A 15,565-nucleotide genomic window follows, 5' to 3' on the forward strand; every position below is an offset into this window, starting at 1 on the left:
TAATTACGGCATTAGCCGAATTAGTCGCGACGTCATGCGCATCCACTCAGTCACAACACAACCTTCAACCAAAGAACAATGAATAAAGAGTATATATCCAAACACATCAAACAACTGTGTTTATTACATCAATACATCATGCTCCTTCCATCACTATAACGGAAGAGAAACAGAACTAGCGCCCAAGCCGAGCGAAGCGAGGCGAGGAAGCTAGTGCCAAATAAAACTAGAGACCAGGTGCTACATTATAGAAACACACCGCACCTGCGCTGGTGCCTTAGAAGCAGTTAAAAATTATTGAATACTGGAGCACGATTTTTTGAACTATCGACCTCGGTTTTATGTAGTTGGAATGTTTTACGCGTAACTAGGATTTTTGCGAGCTTTCCGGATATTATCCCTGTTATTGCTGTAAAATAGTGATTTTTGGAAATTTTTCGACTTTTTGAGTCTACCCTGCCCTTCCAACGGGAAAGGAAGCCCCAACAATTAGTAATTTTTGATTCTCCAAAGTCTGCTCAGCATTCCATCAGAACACATTACCAGCGTCAGACCACCTATTCGGTGTGAAAAAAAATTATTGGGTGTATAACTTTGCTTCCGCCGTTTTCCAACAGATGGCTCCAGCGGTAAGTGCTGGTGAAAAATATCAGCTCTAAAACGTCATACGGTAAGCTTGTGCATCTTTCAACAACACTGCATCGTTAGATTTGTAAATTTTTATCGACATCATATTTTTTTTTTTTCAATTGAAAATGTCAGCTTTTGAGCCAAATTCGCGTCATTCGCGGGAAGTTTTGCTTTTCTTCTTTAATTCGAAGAAATCTGCAGCTGAGGCCCATCGATTGCTGTCGGATATTTATGGTGAAGCCTCTTTTGGTGAAAGAACGTGTCGTGAGTGGTTTCACCGCTTCAAAAGTGGCGATTTTGACGTCGAAGACCGGCATGGTGGTGGAAGAGAGAAAATTTTCGAGGACGCCGATTTGGAGGCATCGCTGGATGAAGATCCATGTCAAACGCAAGAAGAGCTTGCGGAATCATTGGGAGTCACGCAACCAGCCATTTCGAAACGATTAAAAGCATTGGGATTCATCCAAAAGCAAGGAAATTGGGTGCCACACGAATTGGAGCTAAAACACGTCGAAAGACGATTTTGCATGTCTGAAATGTTGCTGGAACGGCACAAAAAAAGTCGTTTTTGCATCTTATTGTGACTGGCGATGAAAAGTGGATCTACTACGATAATCCAAAGCGCAAAAATCGTATGTAAAGCGCGGCCAACCAGCCAAATCGACGCCAAAGCGGTATATTCACGTTTCGAAGGTAATGCTCTCTATTTGGTGGGACCAGAAGGGAGTGGTGTACTGAGAGTTGCTTCCAAGTGGTCAAACAATCAAAGGACCTCTCTACCGAACACAATTGATACGTTTGAAGCGAGCGTTGAAGGAAAAACGGCCAGAATGGGAGACCAGACACGAGTCATTGATTTTCCACCATGACAATGCTCGGCCACATATTGAAGCATCGGTCAAAACCTACTTGGAAAATAGCGGATGGGAAATTTTGCCTCACCCGCCTTATAGCCCAGACCTTGCTCCTTCCGACTACCACTTATTTCGATCGATGCAGAACGCCCTTACCGGAATACGCTTCACTTCAGTCGAAGGAATCAAAAATTGGCTTGATTCATTCCTGGCCTCAAAAGACGAGAAATTTTTTTGGGACGGAATCCATAAATTGCCTGAATTGTGGGGAAAAGTCATAGCTTCTGATGGACAGTACTTTGAATAAATTATATTGTACAAATTTTTCACAATAAAGCCTCAAAAATTGAAAAAAAACGGCGGAAGCAAAGTTATACACCCAATATATAGTCGAAAAACCATGAAAAATGGCAAATTTTGACCGCCCAGGTCGCTTTATTCTGAAAAAAGTACAGGGTGGAAGTAGTAATTTCTCTTCGATTAATTGAAGAACTCGAGGTGGGCCGACTTTTAAGCAAAAAAACGAAAAAAAATTTCTACGTCTATCTGACTTTTTTCACTTTTTATACTTTGAACCCACTTTTCTGAGCCTGAATGGGCCCGGATGGGGTGGTCGTCGAAGAATTTTTTGTTGCTCCATCCATTATCTAATTTTTTGGCTTTGCGAGTTTTTGGCCATAGCAAGTTTATACACCAAGTTTGAGCAAAATCGGAGAGGTCAAATCCATTTTTTGTTACACTTGGTGTGGAATCGTCGATTACACGATTGCTATACTCCGGAATGGTGTCCATATACGTTTCCACACCTTAAAAATGCTGTCTACGAGATTTTATAAGTTGTTTTCACTAAATAAAATATTGATTTGATCTTATTCATCGATCAAAATTATTTTTCAGGTCATAAGAATGTCGCTGAACTTCTACTCAGTAAAGGAGCTAATTATGAATTGAAAAATCATCGGAATAATACAGCCCTTCATTTAGCTGCTAAGAAGGGTAATGTTGATTATTTGATCTTACTAAATAAGAACACAGTTTTATTTTATTTTTCATCGATCTGTGTTATTTTTCAGGTCACAAGAATGTTGCTGAATTTCTTATAAGTAAAGAAGCCAATGTTAATAGTGAAAATTATGTGAAAGACACACCTCTTCATTTAGCTACTCAGAATGGTAATAATTGGATACTTGCCTTTACCAAATAGAAGATTGATTTCATATTATTTATCGATCTGTGTTATTTTTCAGGTCATAAGAATGTCGCTGAACTTCTACTCAGTGAAGGAGCTAATTATGAAATGGAAAATTATTTTACTAATACACCCCTCCATTTAGCTGCTCAGAATGGTAATGTTTATTATTTGTTCTCACTAAATAGGAAAACAGTTTTATTTTTTTTTCATCGATCTGTGTTATTTTTCAGGTTACAAGAATGTTGCTGAACTTTTCATCCGTAAAGGTGCCAATGTTAATAGTGAAAATATTGCGAAAGACACACCTCTTCATTTAGCTGCTCAGAAGGGTAATAATTGGATACTTGTCTTTACCAAATAGAAGATTGATTTGATCTTTTTCATCCATCTAAATTATTCTTTAGGTCATAGGAGTGTCGCTAAATTTCTCATCCATAAAGGAGCCAATACTGGTATTGAAAATAATGCGAATTTTACACCTCTTCATTTAGCTGCTCGGAATGGTAATAATTGGATACTTGTCTTTACCAAATAGAAGATTGATTTGATTTTTTTCATCCATCCAAATTACTTTTCAGGTCACAAGAATGTTGCTGAACTTCTCATTAACAAAGGAGCCAATGTTAATAGTGAAAATATTGCGAAAGACACACCTCTTCATTCAGCTGCTCGGAATGGTAATAATTGGATACTTGTCTTTACCAAATAGAAGATTGATTTGATCTTTTTCATCCATCTAAATTATTTTTCAGATCATAGGAGTATCGCTGACCTTCTCATCCGTAAAGGAGCCAATACTGGTATTAAAAATAATGAGAATCTTACACCTCTTCAAGTAGCTCTTAACAATGGTAAAGCTGACTAAATAAGATATCGCTTTGATCTTTTTCATTGATCTGTATTATTTTTAGCTAACAATGAGGTCGCCAAACTTTTTATCGGTAAAGGAAACAAAATTAATATTGCAGAGCAATTGGAATAGATTCATTGGCTACTAACTATGGTAATGTTGCATATTTTTTCTTCACAAAATAAGAAATTGGTTTGATATTTTTGATCGATGTGTATTTTTCAGGTGACGAATAGCTGAACCAATTCAGCTGAATAATCGGATGATTCCCTTCGATTCTCCTTTTCGATTGTAGTGTAGAATTAATTTCAAAACATTTTTTTGTCAATCTATGACCACACCAACCAATATTGTTGCTTTGTTGGACCATCGATTAATATTCTGTCAAAAAACAGCTCAAGTTATTTTTCTTTTTAATTGCTTACGGTATAGGTATTGGTATGGAGTGGATTTTTTTTTTAATTTTTGTGACCTTAACGTGCATCCGAGCTAAATTTGAACGCGATTTGTTCGAGTCATATGCCGTAGGCAAAATGCAAGAACGAAAATAAATTATACAGAATAAATGATAAAAAATAATCTGAATTTCAACATGAATTTTGTTGTACATTTGCGATTTTTTGCGTTTTTCGCTGAACTGATAAGATATAATGACTCGGCGTCTTCAGCAAATTAATAGTGCTCGAGGCCTTGCGCAACTTTGCTTCAGACAGTTCCCACTCATCTCCTATGAGTTTCACCTTTTTGAGTGATGTAAAGTTAATATGATTCCATATATCCTTGTATGAGCTAATATTGTAACTACACACCAAAATTTCGGAGGGGAATGAGTAATCTAGAAACAGTGCGAAATAGCGGTTTCAACTGTTTTTGGATGAATTTACACTAATTTTAGGGGAAAATGTGTTATTGCTTATGCGAATGCTCAAGTGGCTACTATTCATATACGTGTCAATACATAGACACGCACTGGTCACCAATTCTGTGCAGTTTTATGTATTGAACGAGTTGCTGTGTGCAAAATTTACAATACATACAACTGCACAGGCTTGGTGACCAGTGCGTGTCTATGTATTGACACGTATATGAATAGTAGCCACTTGAGCGTTCGCATAAGCAATAACACATATTTCCCTAAAATTAGTGTAAATTCATCCAAAAATAGTTGAAACCGCTATTTTGCACTGTATCTAGATTAGTCATTCCCCTCCGAAAACTTACAGTGTATTGGATGTTTGTTCAACGATGGTACGCAGAGCCATTTCTAGCGGGGGTTCAAGTGGTTCAAAGAACCAGGGCGCACGAGCGCCGAAGGCGCTCGTGGGCGCTCCGAATTGTCGGTGGGCGCCGAAGGCGCTCGAGCGCTTTTTTTATAAATTAAAAATTTTCAATGTTCTTGAATGAAGCGTGAGAGCGCCGAAGGCGCTCGAGCGCCGTTTTTCATTCAAATTTGGAACACAAGGGCGCCGAAAAATATTCAAGGGCGACAATGGGAAGCAATTATTTATTTTAAAATAGAGAATATATTATTTTAAAATAAAGAATCGCTTTATTGATTGTTTTCGTCGCCCCTGCCTTTTTCGGTGCCGTTGAGTTTCAAACTGAGAAGACGAATGCATTTAAAAGAGCGCTCGATAAAGTTTAATGGTATGAGTTTTGATTCGAACAAGTGGCAATTAAAACAGCGTCCGAAAAAAAAATGCTAAACAAAACGAAACCCAGTTTTTTTTTCATACGGAGCTATTGAACTCTATGTAGAAAAAACTATGTGTTGCATTCAATACAGCGACCAATTCAGTACGATGTTTTTATTCTCGGCGAATCATTTGTGCATACGTAAGTAAAAATATTGTTATTGAATGTGTCGCTCATCGACCAGCGGTCGTAATGCTATTACTGCTATTTAAGCACACTAGCATATGAAAACATCAGCCGCACAGCGAAAATGTAAAAAAAAAATTGGGTAAGTGTTTGCATAAAATTGAATTATGACGAATCGCCGCGCTATTGTCGCGCTGTCAACTCTCTCAAATGTATCACATGTCACATTGTTTTTCTGACTCTATGCATTAACAAATGTGTATGATTTTGCGCTACGTTCACTTGGATAAAGCAAATCAAAGATGGGAAATAAAAGAGAGCTTTGTGAAATTTACCGACATCTCATCAGCTAAGACTGGTCTGTTGATTACTGGCGCAGCTACCACTGAATTAGAGGCGTTAGGGTCAACGCAATCAACGCAATCAAACCGCTGTGTAAAAACTCTGGTGAAATTATTGCTGCACTGAGGGAAATCGAAGATACTGAGAGCTTCAACAAAGATGTCCGATTTGAAGCGGGAACACTCGCCGACAAAATTGATTTTATTTTCATTTGCTGTACTTGCTTTTGGTATGACATTTTGAGCCACACAAACATAGCGTCCAAAGCATTACAAACAATTCAGTCAAATGTTCAAACGGCTCTGACATCTCTTGAAAGTGTGATGAGTTTTCTTGAAAGTTATAAAGAAAATGGCTGCGAAAAGGTTCTCAATGAAGCAACGGAAATTTGCGAACGCATTTCGATTGAAGTTGAATTTGATCATCAAAAACGTCGAGCGGGTAGAACAACTGTTACAAATGCAGAGGAATTTGAAACAAAAGTTTTCTTACCAATCATTGAATCCGCAACTGATTCAGTCACTGATCGTTTCAAAGCACTAAAGCAACACAGCGAATTATTCTCGTTTCTTTATGATTTTGAAAACTATGAAGCAAACCGAAACAACGGTAGTTTGCAGAAATCATGCAAGAAACTAGAAATTGCTTTAACTCATGATGGAAAATCCGATATCGATGGTGACGATTTATTTGTAGAACTTTCATTGGTTTCAAGTTTGGTTAATCAGGATAATATTATTCACGCAATCGATATACTGAATTCAATTCAGAAGCGAAAAATGGAAAACTTAGTTCCAAATGCTGTTATTGCGCTTCGCATTCTGCTGACGATCCCAGTTTCTGTTTCAACGGGAGAGCGATCGTTTTCAAAGCTAAAGTTAACTAAAACTTATCTCAGAAATGCAATAGGTCAAGACAGGCTCAATCATCTGGCAATCATATCGATAGAAAGCGATGTAGCAAATTCGATTCAATATGACGACGTGATTGAAGAATTTGCCACTTCAAAAGCGAGAAAAAAGACATTTCTTTAAGTCATTTTAATGTATCATTTTTTTGTTGCTTTTCAAATAAACTTGGATCAAATGTATCATTTTTGAGATTTTTTCACACACTTTTAAAAATTCCAGTTTGAAAGGGCGCCAACGGATTTTGAACCAGGGCGCCAGCGAAGCTAGAAATGGCTCTGATGGTACGTGATATCAATTTTCGAAAATCATTACGGAGCGATTTAGAAATTAGTTGGAATAGTGCAAAATAGCAATCCAAATCGCTCCGAAATGTTGTTTTGTGTTCGCTTTCGTCACGAGGAATGACTTCGAAAGAAGTGTTTTTATTTGATATCAGCTGTTTTGTACCAAAATTTTTTTTCAACAAAATCAATACGCTGACAAACAAAACGAACGCGTATCAAAATTTGCCGCACGCGTTATGTTAAAACATACTATTGTCGCCTTATTGAAAAAACTAAAAACAACACGTGAATAGCACTGCAGACGGTGACTCGCATGGTCTCGGGTTCTATTCGCACGCGGAGCAACATTTTTTTTCATTTTTAATGCAATAAACTTTCAATTCACTGTCAAAACGAAATGAATTTTATTCTTTTTGTTCGCAAATATTTTTTTTCGTAAATTTTTGCATTTCATTTCCAAGATTCATTCAATAAAATTGAATTTCAATAATTGTAGACATTTTCGGAAAAATTGTCGACGAATAGTGCTCGGCCTCCAGTCAAAATTTTTGCAATCTGAAAACGCCATTCGCCAGCACTATTCGAGCACTATTTTTTACATGTTCTGGTTTACCAACACTATTTCCGGGCGGTGCTGATGACATGTACCTACAAAATCATTATCTCAGAATAATGGTGGAGGCGGCAAAGAAAATTTTCAAATGACCATATCTCATGAATGTATGGTCCGATTTCAACGTTCTTGGGCTTGTTGGAAAGGTCTCGACGAGTAGTTTTAGAAAAAATATGTTTTAAGATGAACGGGCCCCGTCCGAACACCGGCAAATAGGAAAAACTGAGAATTACTCCAAATTTTCAAGAGGTCATATCTATGGAGACGGTTGATCGATTTCCAAGTTTGAATGCATTTTCTGGGCCTATGAGTCAGTGCCTTTCTAGCGATAATCCATTCATACCAAATTCCCGCGTAGGAAAAAAGTTCGAAATTGCGTGTATTATATAGCGAGTTCGACTTTCAGCACAGAGGTGCTTTCGTCACTCGCGCCTGCTGTCGCCGGCTGTGATATGATTCCATATATCCTTGTATGAGCTAATATTGTAACTATTAGATGTTTTTTCTACGCAACGATGGTACGTGAGCCTGAATGTAACACAATGGTATGAGTCATATTGTTTGATCAAACGCTTTCAAATTTACATCATGTAAGCGACGATCCATCTGTTGTTAATTTTTTTGCTTTGAAACGACTTTGAAACGGAACGCGTTTTGAGCATGCCGCAAAGATGTGAACATTTTCATATTCAAATAGCTACATCGAATAAACACCACTCAATATTTCAAGAGTGAAAAATATTTGCTTAAATTTTTAATTCATTGCGATCGAATTACGTTGTTTTTCGAACCATAGTGAAGATGATGAAGGAATGAACGTGAACAACGTATTTTCGATGCGATCCATTTGATAAGGAACGCCGAATTCTGCACACGTGCACAGGTGGGATTGTAATTCCATCAATTGTTTGACATTGTTTTCTTGAAAAATGTGTGCGATTATATTTTGTGAGCTCTAATTGGAGTTGTCTTTGTATGTGGACTAAATAATATCATTAATGTATTGCTGATGTGTACAGTACACTGTAGGTACATTCATTGGAATCTCAGAATAGTTGAAAAGCTGTCCATATCTCTATAGAAAGTGTTACTTATAATCAACTCTCCTATTCACTTTGAATTTGACAACTGATATTGAGCGCAATCAGCGCCGTAGCCAGAAAAAAAAATTGGAGGGTGCAAAATCGAAATTTTTTTTTTTGTTGCTATATACTTATTTATTGTTTTCTTTTTTACTTAATGAACATGTTTTGCTTGACTATTGCTTCAAAGATTTGTAATTTTAGATTTTTTTGGTCATTCAACAAAAAAAATTTTGCACCGGTGAAATTTTTGGGAGGTGCAATGCACCCATTGCGCCGGCCTGGCTACGGCGCTGGAGCGCATACACCCTAGGGGAATTTCTCATCGAAAATAGTTTTGAAATCTTTCAAAATCTTCCACAGTTTCTGAAATCTACGTAGTTTTGCCCAAATTTAGAAAATCCATGCATATTTAGTGTTGAAAACAAGACAGTTCAGGCGAGATCACCCGACGCCATCTTGGATTTCACAAAATCCGCCATCTTGAAAACTCAAAAAAATTTTAAAATCTTTACAAATCCACATAGTTTCGATAACTTCCACATCTTCACAGTTTCAAACATCTTCGAACATCTTCACAGTTTTTACGTGAGAAATTCCCCTAGCATACACCATCTAGATAATCTAAGGCTAATGACAATACAATCAAGTAAACTCTCCGTTCTGTCAAACGTCATACTGAAGTATAACATACAGACATCACGAATTCGCCATCGGTTCTTTAGATGACGCTTCGGTCAACCGAGTTCCAACCAAATACATGTATCAGTATACGAAGCATTCCACTGTTGCTTATTATAATTAAAATTAAGGCAATGGTTTCGTTTGGATTCACCTTTTTGAGTGATGTAAAGTTAATTTGATTCCATATATCCTTGTATGAGCTAATATTGTAACTATTGGATGTTTGTTCAACGCAACGATGGTATGAGAGCCTGAATGTAACACAATGGTATGAGTCATATTGTTTGATCAAACGCTTTCAAATTTACATCATGTAAGCCGCTTACAGTAAGCGACGATCCATCTGTTGTAAATTTTTTTCGCTTTGAAACGACTTTGAAACGGAACGCGTTTTGAGCATGCCGCAAAGATGTGACAATTTTCATATTCAAATAGCTACATCGAATAAACACCACTCAACATTTCAAGAGTGAAAAATATTTGCTTAAATTTTCAATTCATTGCGATCGAATTACGTTGTTTTTCGAACCATAGTGAAGATGATGAAGGAATGAACGTGAACAACGTATTTTCGATGCGATCCATTTGATAAGGAACGCCAAATTCTGCACACGTGCACAGGTGGAATTTATCGAAACGTGCACAGGTGGAATTGTAAATCCATCAATTGTTTGACATTGTTTTCTTGAAAAATGTGTGCGATAATATTCTGTGAGCTCTAATTAGAATTGTCTTTGTATGTGGATTGAATTATATCATTAATGTATGCTGATGTGACCATACTTGAAAAGTATATAAGCAGATGCGCTCGATTCGTTTGTCAATCAAACAGTTTGTCAATTTTCTTCAATTGACACGTTTACAGTACACTTTTGATAGTTCGAAGCTGGCAAAATGCTGAATCAAAGATCTTTCACACTGCTGCTCGTTGGCTTGGTGGTATCGGAGGTGAGACGACAATTTTAGTCTGAAATTTGTAATTTTAATGTTGTTCGGAATTTTTTTCACTTGTAAATTTTGGATCGAATCTTTTAAATTTCAATCTTTTTGTGGACAATTTGTGATAATTTTTTCGAAACTCATTTCATTAATGAGCAAATGTCCATTTTAAAGTTTTTCAATTGAAAAAAATCTTCCACTACAAAAATAATGTCCATCGGAAACTTTTACTCGAATGAAAAACAGCTGAAAACCATTACAATCTCATCCATTGTTCCATTCCAATTTAATCACTTTGTGTCATTTCCACAGTTCCTGATCGTGGATGTGAATGGAGCACCATCTGGGAGAAACGGTAAGAGTTGGAGCTCCATTTCTTTATCAAGTTTCACACACAGCAACATTTGCTTTCGATTCACTTCACTGATCCACAATTTTTTTCACCTTTTAGTAAACCAAAGAAACATAAATGGAGAGGCAGCTCTGCATAGAGCTGCTCAGACTGGTAATTTTGAGTATTTATGCTTTAAAAAAATGTTTTGTTCAATCTACTTCATTGGTCTGCATTATTTTTCAGGAAATGTGAAGGAAGCTCAAAAACTCATCGATCAAGGAGCCGAAGTTAATATTGAAAATAATTTGAAGGAAACACCTCTTCATTACGCCGCTTACAATGGTAATAATAAATATTTTCATTGAATAAACGATTGATTTGATCTCTTTTTTCATCGATCTGTGTTCTTTCTCAGGTCACAAGAATGTTGCTGAACTTCTCATCCGTAAAGGAGCCATTGTTGATAGTGAGGATAATCTCCAAGCGACACCTCTTCATTTGGCTGCTCGCAATGGTAATTTTGAATACTTCTCATAAAATCTCGTGACATTATTTCTGAGCACAGCAATCGTGTAATGTGTAAGCTATGTATACATGATTTATGGTAGGCCGAAAAAAACCGATGTGCAATTGAATCACACCTTATCGTGTGAGTGCTGGCTGTACTCACACCTACACTCAGTATTCAGAAGTACGGTAAGCGTTCACACGATATGGTGTGATTCAATTGCATATCGGGTTTTTCAGCCACACCATAAGTCGTGTGCACATAGCTTACACATTACAGATTGCTGTGCTCCGGAATAGTGTCCATATACGTTTCTACACCTTGAAAACGCTGTCTACGAGATTTTATGAGTTGTTTTCACTAAATGAAAGATTGATTTGATCTTATTTATCGGTCAAAGTTATTTTTCAGGTCATAAGAATGTCGCTGAACTTCTACTCAGTAAAGGAGCTAATTATGAAATGGAAAATCATTGGAATAATACACCCCTTCATTTGGCTGCTTTGGATGGTAATGTTTGTGATGAAATAACGTTACCTTTTTGCAACCGATTGAATTTAATATGAAAAAGAAAATATTTGAATTTCTTTTGTGGAATTTTATTTGAACGGTCGATCACAATTTCTGAACTAATGTTTGCGAGTTGTGGCTGCTATGAATGTTCGTGCGTTCGATGTGTTTGTGGTGGAAGTGTGACGATTTATTTGGTTGAATGAAATAAAAATGTTGGTGAAAAAATGCGAATGTTCGTTCAAAGCAAGTATCGAATCGGTCGATGAGAACTTCTCAAAGTGCAATTCAACTTGAATGTGCCTTCGATTCAAACTCACGTTTAAACAAACAATTAAATTGGCCGTCTAAACTTTACAGCTGGCCAATTCGAAGAGATTTCCTAATCAAAATGTGCACAACTTGTGCTGCTAGTTCAATAAGAAACTGTCCTGTGCTGAGACTCATGAAGAACTGATTTCATTTTTTCTCTCTCTTTGAATTGTCGCCGCATCGCAGTACACTTACCTTTGTATTAGCGTCTTAGCGCGAATATTACTCACACAAACACACAACGAAATGTCAGTCAAGTCGCAGAACGCATTTGAAACGAGAGCAAATGTGAGTGCGTTCAGCGTTCGGCGATTTGATTGAACAAACTAAATGAGCAAATTGAAAATCCATGAAACAAATATGAAATTAAAATCAACAAAAGAAAACACTTAAAACTAATGCAAAAGTCCACGACAATCTTGATTATTTGTTCTCACTAAATTGGAACACAGTTTTATTTTTTTTCATCGATCTGCTATTTTTCAGGTTACAAGAATGTTGCTGAACTTCTCATCCGTAAAGGAGCCAATGTTAATAGTGAAAATACTGTGAAAGACACACCTCTTCATTTAGCTGCTCGGAATGGTAATAATTGGATACTTGTCTTTACCAAATAGAAGATTGATTTGATCTTTTTCATCCATCTAAATTATTTTTCAGGTCATAAGAGTGTCGCTGAATTTCTCATCCGTAAAGGAGCCAATACTGGTGTTAAAAATAATGCGAATCGTGTACCCCTTCAAATAGCTCTTATCAATGGTAAAGCTGACTAAATAAGATATCGCTTTGATCTTTTCCATTGATCTGTATTATTTTTAGGTAACAATGAGGTCGCCAAACTTTTTATCGGTAAAGGAAACAAAATTAATATTGAAGAGCAATTGGAATAGATTCATTGGCTACTAACAATGGTAATGTTGCATATTTCTTCACAAAATAAGAGAATTGAATTTTTGATCGATGTGTATTTTTCAGGTGACGAATAGCTGAATCAATTTAGCTGAATAATCGGATGATTTCCTTCTATTCCCCTTTTCAATTGTAGTGTAGAATTAATTTCAAAACATTTTTTTGTCCATCTATGACCATACCAACCAATATTGTTGCTTTGTTGGACCATCGATTAATATTCTGTCAAAAAACAGCTCAAGTTATTTGTCTTTTTAATTGCTTACAGTATAGGTATTGGTATGGAGTAGAATGTTTTTTAAATTTTTGTGACCCTAATGTGCATCCGAGCTAAATTTGAATGTGATTTGTTTGAGTCATATGCCGTAAGCAAAATCCAAGAACGAAAATAAATCACGAACATTGAGAAGAAAATAAAATATAAGTCTGTTACCCCATTTAATGAAATTGATAACGTATCAAATAGAACTGAAACTTTGAATGACCAATGTAAACGTGGGTGCATGGCGATACGAAGGTAGGCATCTACTAAGCAGAGCGCATCGATTTGTACAAAGAAAATCTGATAAATAAATTTAACGCATTTATCAAATACGTTGATATCCATTTTATCACCATTGAACAGGGCTGGAATTCTAAGTCATTCCACCAAAATCGTTCGGAATCATTTTTTTCGTACATAAGACCATATTGGAGTGAAAGAGAGAGGTTCCACTATTTTTCAGCGTGCTACCGGAATTATTTCTCACACAATCCACTCATCCTTGAGTTACAGTCCACTCTTCCTTGAGTTATCGGAATAATTCCGGTGGCACGCTGAAAAATAGTGGAATCTCTCTCTTTCACTCCAATATGGTCTTATGTACGAAAAAAATAATTTCGAACGATTTTGGTGGAATGACTTAGAATTCCAGCCCAGGAGTCAAATGTAATGTTACGGCGGAGCAAGCGTGTCATATGCATGAGTTGCCAACCGTATCGCGATTTTGTTAAATGATATAAATTAATGAAGTAATTGAACAATTAGTTCTGTATCAACCACAGAGCTTTTGTAACTAAGAACATAGACTTGAATCACATTATATTATTCAAAAAATCATGTAATTTTCTATGAAAAGAAATCGCGTTGCAATACTAGCTAATTTCTTGCGGAATGGACTTCCTTTTGATCACAATACCAATATAGTTAACTAATGGGGTCAATGGTGGGAGAAATTATGGCGGCGTTTAGCCCGTAATCAAGAAAGCAGCGAAGAAAGCTAAATGAACGAGGAACGAAATGAAAATAAAACGAATTACATACGTAATCCAAACTTTTCCGCTCCACAGCAATTTAGTTTACCTTCCGTTTAATGTTTAACCAAAATTTCAATAGACCCTTTTTTCATAGCATTTTTGACCTTAAAATATAACTATTTCGACCATTTTCCATACAAAAGTGTCATTTTCTACAGATCTTAATTATCTTGTCAACTTTTTGAGATAATCGGCGAACAAAAAACGCGAACGACGCCATACGCACATCGCAATTTTGCACATTTTACTTTTCCGCAAACTTTGTTTGCATGGAAAAGTATTGGTTTTACTAGCCAAAATTTCATGACATCTCCTCTTTCGGACCACTATAACGTCACACCAAACTTCAAAAAGCACATATCTGTACACTAGACAATGTAGATGGGAACAAATCCTATCGATCAAGACCTATCTGCCTCCAAAAACATGTTGTTTACTATGAAAAATGTGTAAAATAGCGATGTTCGTATGGCGTCGTTCGCGTCCGCGTTTTTTGTTCTCCGATTATCTCAAAAAGTTGACAAGATAATTGAGATCTGTAAAAGCGAAAAGTTTTGGCATGTCGAGACCAAGCTTCGGATTGATTTTGAGCCCATTCTGATTTACCAATTTCGTACCATAAGCCTCCGACTGAGGACCTGTAAAACCTTGAAAAATGACACTTTTGTACGGGAAGTACCCGAAAAAAGCATTTTTCAGGGTTTCGATCAAGGCAAACTGCCATTTTTTTGCAAAAATAATGGGAGCCTTCAAACAACCGAACACCTACTTGCCATAAATTTGGTCCGAAATCAACATTTCTTTAAGTTTTTGAAATTTCGTTCGAAAATGACACTTTTGTATGGAAAATGTTCAAAATAGTTATATTTTAAGGTCAAAAATGCTATGAAAATAAAACGAATTACATTGGTAATCCCGAACTTTTCCGTACCGTTGGCCTGCGTTGTCCGTAGGTACTTTTGGTTATTTTTTGTGAATTTTCTTGAAATAAAGGCAGTGAAAATATAATAATGAAAATAAAGTGAAAAATCGGTCACTTTAACTGAAACTTCAACAATTTTGTATGAGAGGTACCCGTAAACCGATTTTTATTGGCTTTAAACTTTCTGAGGGTTCATTTTTTGGAGAAAAAATAAGATTCTGAAAGTTTCATGTTGATCGCATTTGCAGAAGTTTGGTTTTTGGCCCTTAATTTTTTTCCAAAAAAATGTCGACAAAAATTGAGGACAAAAAATCAAACTTCTGCAAATGCGATCAACATGAAACTTTCAGAATCTTATTTTTTCTTCAAAAAATGAAACCACAGAAAGTTTGAAGCCAATCAGAATCGATTAATGGGTACCTCCCATACAAAATTGTCCAAAAATCGGTAATTTTAGTCGAAATTTCAAAAAATTTGTATGGGAGGTACCCGTAAATCGATTCCGATTGGTTTCAAACTTTCAGAATCTTATTTTTCTTCCGAAAAATGAAATCCCAGAAAGTTTGAAGCCA

At 36.4% G+C, this 15,565-nt stretch overlaps 1 protein-coding gene across 1 annotated transcript; it reads left to right on the forward strand.

The window, feature by feature from the left end:
- The first annotated feature begins 6,012 nt into the window (after window positions 1-6,012).
- On the forward strand, window positions 6,013-12,639 carry LOC129572769 (alpha-latrocrustotoxin-Lt1a-like). The gene is made up of 5 exons (XM_055452869.1): window positions 6,013-6,566; window positions 6,820-6,881; window positions 10,780-10,878; window positions 10,988-11,050; window positions 12,527-12,639. Exons 1-5 carry the CDS (start codon window positions 6,013-6,015, stop codon window positions 12,637-12,639), a joined length of 891 nt encoding a protein of 296 aa, XP_055308844.1.
- Window positions 12,640-15,565: the final 2,926 nt, after the last annotated feature.

Source organism: Sitodiplosis mosellana, unplaced genomic scaffold, assembly GCF_009176505.1.
Source record: "Sitodiplosis mosellana isolate CC-2019 unplaced genomic scaffold, AAFC_SMos_1.0 Smas_scaffold_5486, whole genome shotgun sequence".
Lineage (NCBI taxonomy): Eukaryota > Metazoa > Arthropoda > Insecta > Diptera > Cecidomyiidae > Sitodiplosis > Sitodiplosis mosellana.